The sequence below is a fragment of the Betta splendens genome, chromosome 21 (assembly GCF_900634795.4).
Source record: "Betta splendens chromosome 21, fBetSpl5.4, whole genome shotgun sequence".
Lineage (NCBI taxonomy): Eukaryota > Metazoa > Chordata > Actinopteri > Anabantiformes > Osphronemidae > Betta > Betta splendens.
This window is the reverse complement of record NC_040899.1, coordinates 16,383,213-16,393,241: the sequence shown is the minus strand read 5'-3', so window position 1 is coordinate 16,393,241 and position 10,029 is coordinate 16,383,213. Positions and strand designations below refer to the sequence as shown.

Sequence of the window (10,029 nt, the reverse complement as noted above, 5' to 3'; positions counted from 1 at the left end):
AGGAGTGTGTTCAAAGCTGGAGGATCAGGGAGAGAGGAGGGGAAGAGGGTGCAGGAATGTAAGATTCTGTAGATGGCAGTAGTGAAAGAAATAAGAAAAATACTGCTACTAGAAAGTAGTTCCACCAAAGCGTCCATCCTACTGTAAGTGGGATGCTCTGCCGTTTTAATTTCATTAGTCATACACACCTATCCAGGACTTTGGAGGCTGCCTCCGGTGGGGCCAGTGGACAGAGCCTTCACTTTGATGGCTCGATGTGGTGCCAGAGGATATGGGTGGGCCGATGGGGTAGGCCCCGCTCCACTCGTGTAGGGTGGCAGACTATTGGTGGGCTATGTAGACTATATAGCTCTGCAATTCTTTGCAAGTGGCATGTTTCTTTATTCAGTTGGAGATGCAGAGAACCTCAATAAAGGCACAATTTGCCGCACAATAAGAACTGTTTGTCTAGCACTGAAATCACTTGCTCACATCTTCATCACGTTCCCTCGCCACAAAATATTTCTTCACATCAAGGAGGAGTTTTACAAGATTGCAGGTAAGATGCCAAGAATATATATTACATTTAAGTGACACTTAAAGTTGGAGATTTATTCTGTGTTACAGCTTTCCCTAATGTCATTGGTGCATTAGATTGCAAACATGTCCTTATAACATGGCCCCCAGGGGAATATGAGGGAGATTACAGTACATCAACAGCTACAGCTATCACCGCTACATAGATTAAATCTGTGCATTTAATGACCTTAATAACTGCCTACATGTTGTATAGATGATCTGTGATGCGGACTGCCTTATTACAGATTTAGAGGCAAAATGGCCTGGCTCAGTCCATACCTCCAGAACCTGTCGGTCAAGTACACTCTACCAGAGACTCTCACTAGGTAAGCCACCTCCAACTTTTAAGCACACATCAGAAGACTTTCCCAGCCAGTTTCAAGAATGATTTTATATTCACAGGTGAGTTCTCTGGTGCGCTGTTGAGTGACAAAGGCTATGTCTGTGACACATTCCTGCTGACACCCCTGGCAGATCCCCAAACCCCAGCACAACAGGCCTATAACCATGCCAGAACAAGGGCTCGGATCGAAATGACCTTTGGGCTCCTGAATTCAGGCTTTCAGTGCCTGCACCACCTGAGAGTCTACACAGACAGGGCTGTGACGTGGCTGTGGCCTATACTGTGCTGCATAATATTGCCAGCCTCAGAAAAGAGAGAGCCCCAAGACTTGGTATTGATATTGACTGGGAGAATGTAGCCATTTTTCCAGATGACAGAAATGGTAAACTGGTCAGGGAACAGTACATTCTGAATTATTTCAATTAATTGTTTTGATGTAGCCTTTCCTTAAATAAAGGATAATGTGTCACTCATTCATGTGTACTCTTCATTTTCTGAGAACTACTAGCACACACTGTCCGATTACATTCTTAAACTTTAGTTTCACTTTATTGAATCAATAAGTATATACACTAGTGTACAAGACATCCATAATAAAGACAGAGCACAACAGTTTCAGGTTTCATTCATTTATTGCGTTACTTTTCAGCTTGGAGCTTGGGAGAGAAAACAATAACAATGAGTAAATAAGTTAGTGTAAACTGAAATCACTTGCATCTCTATATCTAGATAAAGGGATGCATATCTGGATTTCCAAATCCATTTTCCTCAGTGTCTTGCTCTTTATCTGCACATCAAGGTTTATTTCTTCCAGCGTTCTCTTCTTCTCCCTGACCTGCAGTTCAGTCAGCTGTATCTATCTCTTAAGATGTGTGGCGTAGAGACATCTGACTGTTGTGAATTCTGTAAAACATTAATTAGTGAAGCTGGATTTGTGCATAATTGTACATTTAATTTAGGCAGTACTCACTATGTTTCCAGATTGCATTTCAGCCTGCAGAGTCTCTGTGTCCGCCTGTTACAAATAACCTTTCTATTAGCACTGCTACACTGAATTATTATACATTATAGAATGTAATATTTTGCCATCTCCACAGAATTAACATGATACCTAAATCCTCGCGGAGTCCAGTGACACTGTCTCCTCATCCGCAGAAGTACCTTCCACCGTTGCAGATGTGCTTGCCTCCTGCCATATTCAGTAGAACTTTTATTGACAGCTTGAAATAGCCCATGTACCAGATACATGGACCGTTTTTTACATGCTAAAATCAGACGACAAATACAGAATAGAATACATCAGCAAACAGTAATCACCTACAAATTATTTTTTAAACGACATATCACTGCACGGCATCTACAGTATCTACAGTACAGTCGTATTTACCGTGGCATGTGCCAGAGTAGCCGTAGATTCAGTGTGTGGTATCTAGTGGCAGCTGCTGATGCCGAAAACTGTGCTTGGCCCTACTGGAGTGTTGAACTGCCAGACAGGACACACACACAAAAAGAAAAATGGCAGACCAGCTGAATCAGAACAAAGTGGAGCAGGCTCAGAATGATCACTGGTCACAGACAGACAGACTTCACGTTCAAGTCAGGGTCCTGTTTCTTGTCACCTGCCCCTGTGATGCAGTGTCATCTCTGAGCTGCTCCTTCAGGGACAGACGTACACCCCAATAGTCTATAGTATAGAGGGAGTGATATCAACTTAACGAAAATCCTGCTTCTGTCTTTCCAAACCTGTTTCGCTCCCTCGACGAATGTCTTAACGTCGAAGCATTTATCAATAAAGGATGTAACCACAAAGAAACAAATACGGGGTTTAGTCAAAGTTTCAGGATATCAACAGTGACGACCATCGTCTTCTTCTCGTGCCCTTGCTGGTTGGACCCGCACGTGCAAGGCGACAGGTGATGGAGGTGGGAACCTGGTAGTGATAGGACGCCGATGCGTCGGCGCATGCGTCGAGCTCAAAGAGCGAAACCCGGTGACGGTGAGCGTATCGCTTTGGGAAAGTCACGTGACCGACACGGTTCCTATATTTCTATATCACTGTCTGACGCGCCAAACTGTGTTTATAAGGAAGCGCATGTGTCGGGTTACATCTGCCGAAAGGAATCCCTAAGCGTTTGCCATTTATCGTCAAATTCATCTATAATTATACAACAGCCTCAAGCCAAAAGAAAGGTTCCCGCCGTGTGCGACCATTTTGATCTGATATCGGAAAATAAATCTCTTTTATTTCCTTGTTGTTTCATCCTGTTCAAGTTTTTACTTGATCTCCAAGAATTCAGATTAATTAATTAATTAATTAATCAAAGTGACACTAAGTTTACTAATCATATAATCATATAAATGTTGCATTTGTTCGGCAGAACTTTCCTATTTAAACAAAACCACCTCACAGTGTGTTGAAACCAGCAACACTTCTAGACCCCAGTTTTAAATCACCGCAGTTCCTCCAAGTGCAATGAGTCAATAGTCAGTAGACTGCGGTCAGAACAGCAGCTGTCTACACCCACGTCAGGCATGTTATTCAGCATTATTTGTTTCGTGTTGTTTGGAAATGATGTAGTAAAATGCCAATTTGTTAATTTTTAGATAACCTTTGGCAAGATCTCCTCATTGAAGTAGGCAGTCTGACCAAAGGTGCCACAGCTGATTCCATCCAGGAGGTGCAGAGATACCTGGCAGAGGGCAGTATTGCCAGGTCCCAGGATCCTTTGAAATACCGGGACAACCATAAGACAATCTATTCAAACCTCTTCCAGCTGTCCTTACAATTTCTCTGCACTCCAGCCTCATCTGTGCCATGTGAGTGGGTCTTTTCTACAGCTGAAGAAGTTGTATCAAAACAGCGTTTTCATTGAAAAAAACGTATTTTTTTTAATAAAAATGTGTAAAAATCAAAAAATGCATCCTCATTTACAACATGTTTACTTAGATTTTCACGTTATGTTCACTTTACTGACTGTATCTAAAAATATCAAATGTATTTTAAAGATATGAAATAATACATATACAATATTACAATACGCAATATATAGTATTATATAAAATACAATGGCTTCAATTATATTATTGAATATATTAGGTCATCAAATCAGTGTCACTTGAGCGTGTCAACTAGGTTGCCTACAGGGACTTTTAAGGTCCAGCAGGTGTCAGTTTTCAGTGACACAGTATAAATATAATTTTGCAATGTGTCGAAACTAGAGATATCCAACTCGAGCAGTGCCACTCGGCACAGCGTCGATCTTTTGAAATGGAAGGGTCGCAGATTAGCGTCTCGAGTACGTCTCATGAGAGCAGTGTCCAAACGTCACGTGACGGCCGAGCTGCTTATCTGCGGTTGAACGGGCCTAGTTGTGTCCAATATGTCAAGCATGGCAAGCGAATTTAACATCTATAAGATAGACATGCTTCACATTACAGATATTTGTAATGTATTTATGACTGTTCCAACTGTAAACTGTAATTATCCACAAGTACATTTTGACATGTCACGATTCTAATAAAAATATATTTAACAGTCAATTATCAGTGGCGTGCGAGTGGCTCTTCTCCAAAGCTGGAGAGATGGTAATAAGCAGATTAAAAGCTATTCTGATGAAACAAAAAAAAATCTTTTATTTAACAAAATGACAAACATGTCTTTACAATGTAGTAAAAACCAAGGAACAAAGAAACACATTTACACACCTTTGATTAAATAACTATTTTTTGATAATAAAACATCCTGAACAACCGCGTATCAGTGAAAGTTTGCTGGTCAGTCTACTCTGATGCAGTTCACACAAACAATCAGCAGACGTCGTTGTTCTGACTGTGTCAAATAGTGTAGCGCAATGTGTCGATTTCAGCCCTACTGTGTCAAAGTTGCTCAGTGTCTCACAAGGCTCCGATTTTGCAATCTCTAGTCGAAACGCTTCATGACGCCTCATCTACCCTTCACTAGAGCTTGATTCTACTGGACCAGTTTAAGACCATGTCTTCATTTAAAAACATGTCGGTGATACTGAATGTTGACGGAAACGTGCGACCACGTCTTCGCAAGAACAGCACCATCTTTACGTCAATACGTTCGTCCTGGTCCTTTATATCCCCCGGACAGGAACAAAGATCAGACGCTATATATACGAATAGGATCACTATATATTCATAATATCTTGCTGCAATTTAATTGCATTAATCTGACATTGCATTAATCTGGGACAAATATTGATATCCTGGTGTTTTTCTGCACGATATTTAAACGTTAGTTTTTGTTTAAACGGGAACAATTAAGGTGTAACACCAACAGAACTTGAGCTGTTTACAAGTGATCACAGTCTACAACCAAGCACGTTTAATGGAGCTGCAACAGAAAACAGCCGTGCCGATGTTTACAGACGTAAACAGGGACGAGTTTCTGCAGCGGATCTATCCACAGGTGAGACAAACGTGCTTATATTGATCAGGACTGTGCCTCGTGGCTGCAGAGGATGTAAACACAGATACAACGATCCGTCTGGCGATACAGAACATGACTGATGGATTTACACTGAAAACGTGTGCTCTCTGTCTAAGCAAATACACAATAAGTCCAAACACGACAATGTAGTGAAATCAGGTTGACAGTCTGCACCACAATAAATAAGGCTTGAGTGATTGAAAACTCGTTAGACTTTTAAACACTTGAATAGAAGATAGAAGGATCTGTTCTTTTAATGATTCAGGTCATCTTTTTCAGACGTTCAACATTATGTTTCTAGTGTTTTAAGATCGCTTTAATCTGCCAAAACCTTGCCTGAGGAGAAATGTGTGTCACTGGGGGCCATTGCCCGCCACTGTGACTGAAACATGTGGTTTAATGTACACTTAAAGTCATTTGTCTGGTACTTTTCAGTAGCTACTATACACAGTGGCACAGTACTGAGCAAAGTCAGAGTTTTTAGACAAAAGGTTTCCAAGTTCAAGTAGGAAAAATGAGACCAGTCACCCAGACAGAATAAGGTTCACTTTGTCGTGGATGATGAATCCAGGTTTCCAAGGTTTATCCTTCTTACTTTTAACACTGTGCTATAGTAAAGTACTGTTCGGATGAAAAACTAATGAAAGTTACTGTAGATTTGACTTTTATTAAATATAACTACTATTGAACATTTTACCTCATGTTTCCCCTCAACCTGCCATTTACTGCACATGATATTGCGAGTACTTTTTTCCAGTTGTGCAACAAGCATGTTCTTGTAAACAGTTTGAAGCAATGCGACTGGATGAGCAGTGAACTCAAATGTCATCAAGTTTAATGCGATATAAAAAGGTGAAAGACAAAGATGAACAGGTGCAGACGGATGTGGTCCACTTGTGCGTCCCTGGAGTCCCCAGTCAAGTGCTGCCTCTTGTCCTTCCTCCTCAGTTCACTGAACTCAGAACTGAAGGACTTTTACAGCTTTGACTCTAAATCATGTTTTCCACTGTACTGCACCATTATTATGGTCCAGTATGGAGGCATGTTTTTTTCAAGCGCCATTCGGAATCTGTCAGGAAAATGACAACGATAATGACCAAAGGATAGTAGTAGACTTTTTGCTGTGTATTCAACATGCATGAAACCAAATGGACTCACTCGTAAATTGCAATTCGAAGATTCTTATTTCCACTTTCCTCCTCACCAGCGATTCGGAAGATGTGCGTTTCCTCAGTGTGCTGTTCAGGATCGTATGCCGTCAAATAGTAGAAATGCACCTGAATCTTCACAAACCTCCTCCCTGCAAACAAGACTGACTGGATGAGGACGCTGTGATGGAACAATATTAAATCATTTTCCGTTGGTTTCAAGGACATGCTGACCAAAAGGGTCCATGTAGATTTCCATCTGACTTGGTTTTGCGCTTATGATGTGATGTACAGCAAGGGTTTGCCGGTCATGCAAAGGCATCTGCTTGTAATTTTCCTTTAGTTGCTCAACTATCTGCAAGGGCAGAAAATGAAGTTAGAAGTTGCATTTGTATAAAGTATTTTCCCAAAGTAGATGTTATTTCAAGGCCCAGCCATCAACACATTAAACCCTGATGACACAGATTCAGATCAGACCAGTCAGCTGCTCTCATACTCACATCTTTATCCACAAGTCCCTCTAAAGCGTGGAACTTTCCCTCAGCCAGGTTTTTGGACACATGGGAGAAAAGCTGCAGTGTGGGAGAACAGGCGACAACAGCACGTTAACAGGAACGTGGAGCTGCACGCGCTCAAACTCTGCTCTGTGTTTCCAAACCTGTTTCGATCCCTCGATGAACTTGTCAGCGCTGAAGTCTTTATGAAAGAAGATTTTAATCAGAAAGTAGTAAATGCGAGACTTTATCCAAAATGTGGGACCCGTGTCAACCTCGAGCTTCTCCGCCAGCGTTTCTTCGTGTATTTGCCCGTGGGCGCTGAACGCGCGCACCGCTGCTGCTGCCACGGTGACAGGTGATGGAGGTGGTAGCCTGGTTCTACTGGACCGGTTCAAAACCACACCTTCATTTGAAAACACCCTGGTACAGCGGAACGTTGACGGAAACCTGCGACCGTGCCTCAACATGAACAGCGCCATCTTTACGTCATCGCTTTCGTCCTGGTCCCTTTTATATCCTCCGGAAAAGAACAAAGATCAGGCGTTATATATACGAATAGTATCACTATAGATTCTTGGTACTTTGATGTCATTTAATTGTATTAATTAAATGTATTAAATAAAAGTATTATGTCTGTTATATATGATAGAGGTTTCTAATTTATTTTACTAAAGCGATCAACCACGTCCAACAAAACGCACCTGAGCCGAAATATAAAGACGTTAACAAGGACGTGATTCTGCGACAGATCGGATCAACTATGATGCACTGTGAAGTATAATATACTGTGTATTCGTACATGATTAAATAATAAGTGTCTCCTTTCAGCGCAGACCAGCTGTGCTGAGAGGCGTCCCCCTCGGACCATGTCTAGACAAATGGACGGTGGAATATCTGAGGGAAAGAGACGCGGAGGTGAAGGTTCACGTGTCCGCGGTGCCACAGATGGATTTCCTTCACAAAAACTTCGTGTACAAGTGAGATCTCTCTGTCTTTTACACAGTCACAAGTCCATCCTCCTCCTCAGATTTATAAGCTGCTGTTTTTAACAGGACTTTACCCTTTAATGAATTTGTGAAAAGAGCATCAGAGAAACAACACTCTGACTTCTTCCTGTGTGAAGTAAGTGTCATTACTGAAATATGTTCAGTTTAGTGTCATTGTTTTAAAAATGCTAATTGCTTGGTCTGATTTTTAGGATGAGAGCTACTATCTGCGGTCACTTGGAGGAGATTTCCGTAAGGTACAGACTGCTTTCACAACCTAAAACAGCACTTTCTAATGATATCTGTTGGACTGAATGCAGGAAACAATGACAGATTGTTTGTCCACAGGAACCTGCTGATCTGAGCAAACAGTTCCCAGACTTGGCAGAGGACTTTCACATCCCACAGTTCTTCGAACCTGATCAATTTTTCTCCAGCATCTTCCGCATCAGCTCCTGTGGTCTGCAGCTGTGGACCCACTACGATGTTGGTAAAAACAAGAGGGGAGTGCCCGAGGTGTAATCCACCAATCCACAGGCTTTAATCACATCCCTCCTCTGCTCTTGGGTCGATTCCTTTTAGGTGATGGACAACCTGCTCGCTCAGGTGACGGGGAGGAAGAGAGTGGTTCTGTACAGCCCCCAGGATGCGCTGCACCTCTACTTGGCAGGCAAGTCGCTGTGGACCAGATGCATGTGTAAACTTTCTAAATGCATCAGTGTCCCTTTTAATTTTAACCCATACCTTTAGGGGATAAGTCAGAGGTTCTGGACATCGATGCTCCAGATTTGAAACGGTTTCCTGCGTTTGTGAAGGCGACAAGACACGAGTGTGTACTTGAGCCTGGAGATCTACTTTTCATCCCTGGTAACCTGGAGAACTGACCACACTCACTTAAACAGGGGGTCAAAGTTGAGACAGTTCTGTTCACCACTCTTTTTTCCAGCTTTGTGGTTCCACAATACTCTGGCACTGGAGTTCGGCGTGGGCGTTAACGTGTTCTGGCGCCATCTACCAGTGAACAGCTATGACAGAAAGGATCCCTACGGCAACAAAGACCCAGTGGCGGCAGCTCGAGCCCTTCAGGCCCTGGACAAGGCTCTGAAGACCCTGGATGAGCTTCCAGCAGATTATCAGGACTTTTATGGTCGACGTATGATCCAGCTCATACAGAAGCGGACATTGTGTAGTGCTAATAGGCAGGACTGTGATACTACATTACCCAGCAGTCAGTTCACTAAACTACAAACATGAAGGGTTCAAGGGTTGGAAGAAAAGTCTTTAGACTCTTCTGTCACGTTTATCATTTGTTTCGTTTAAACAGATGATTGAGATGTGATGGATTTATGACATTGTACTTTTACAATGTCAAACACTGGTTCTCACTATAGTATTTCTAAAAAATTGTATTTCTGAAAAAACCCCATAAACAAATTGTTGTTTCCAAAATTTATTGGCTCTCTGAAACTTTTTCAGATTGTACAAAAAATTGTACAAAATTGGGAAAGTGCTTTAATATTCAGTTTTGGTTTCTGTAACTCATTTCAACTGCATCAAGAAAAGAGAAACGCTGTGAGGCTGAGCTGAGCTTTAGGTCCAATGTTAGAGAGCTTTCATTTTCACCCTCAGTGTAAGATCCAGCCTTGACCCAGATTAGAAACTAAAACACAAAGAATTAAATCTTTCAAGCCATGTCAAAGCAAAGGTTAAATAAGTTGGATTGTGTGATTTCAACCAGTGTCAATGAGTTGTGTAGTTGGCAAGGTCCATGTTACACTGTACAGCACGGTAGAACAGACATTTCATAAAAGAAATGGAGTCTCTGCTATTCACGTGTATGTTTTAAGATGGATTGTGGTTGAAGTATTTACTAAATAGTAAAAAAAAAAAAAAAAAAAAAAAAAAGATTAATGAGACCAAACTCTACAAGAGGGGGCTCATTCATTACATAATGATTGTAACAAAAGGATGAATTTAAGGCATGTGATAACTATTTACCTCTTAATTTGAATAAAAGAGTCAAACATCAACCAAAATAAAA

At 41.6% G+C, this 10,029-nt stretch overlaps 2 protein-coding genes and 1 long non-coding RNA gene across 8 annotated transcripts; 1 reads left to right on the top strand and 2 right to left on the bottom strand.

Annotated features, from left to right (window-relative positions):
• Positions 1 to 1,598: 1,598 nt before the first annotated feature.
• LOC114847239 (uncharacterized) lies at positions 1,599 to 2,928 on the bottom strand. Of its 4 annotated transcripts, none has more exons than XR_003784171.3 (5): positions 2,521 to 2,928; positions 2,289 to 2,384; positions 2,013 to 2,166; positions 1,872 to 1,916; positions 1,599 to 1,804 (listed from the first exon to the last, which is right to left on the bottom strand). It is a non-coding gene; the product is annotated as an uncharacterized LOC114847239 (long non-coding RNA). The 4 variants fall into 4 exon arrangements; XR_008693352.1 differs by having other exon boundaries at positions 2,289 to 2,371; XR_003784170.3 differs by having other exon boundaries at positions 2,645 to 2,906.
• A 2,179-nt stretch (positions 2,929 to 5,107) lies between these two features.
• Positions 5,108 to 9,893, top strand: tyw5 (tRNA-yW synthesizing protein 5). 3 transcript variants are annotated; one of them, XM_029135950.3, is made up of 8 exons: positions 5,111 to 5,336; positions 7,831 to 7,979; positions 8,055 to 8,124; positions 8,201 to 8,245; positions 8,337 to 8,474; positions 8,571 to 8,658; positions 8,739 to 8,855; positions 8,935 to 9,893. In XM_029135950.3, exons 1-8 carry the CDS (start codon positions 5,256 to 5,258, stop codon positions 9,240 to 9,242), a joined length of 996 nt encoding a protein of 331 aa, XP_028991783.1. In that variant the 5' UTR covers positions 5,111 to 5,255; the 3' UTR covers positions 9,243 to 9,893. The 3 variants fall into 3 exon arrangements, with proteins under 3 accessions (XP_028991784.1, XP_028991783.1, XP_028991785.1); XM_029135952.3 differs by having other exon boundaries at positions 5,182 to 5,336; positions 7,836 to 7,979; XM_029135951.3 differs by lacking the exon at positions 8,739 to 8,855 and having other exon boundaries at positions 5,108 to 5,336.
• LOC114846825 (m-AAA protease-interacting protein 1, mitochondrial-like) lies at positions 6,176 to 7,499 on the bottom strand. The gene is made up of 5 exons (XM_029135954.3): positions 7,164 to 7,499; positions 7,006 to 7,077; positions 6,740 to 6,860; positions 6,516 to 6,657; positions 6,176 to 6,426 (listed from the first exon to the last, which is right to left on the bottom strand). Exons 1-5 carry the CDS (start codon positions 7,479 to 7,481, stop codon positions 6,333 to 6,335), a joined length of 747 nt encoding a protein of 248 aa, XP_028991787.1. The 5' UTR covers positions 7,482 to 7,499; the 3' UTR covers positions 6,176 to 6,332.
• Positions 9,894 to 10,029: the final 136 nt, after the last annotated feature.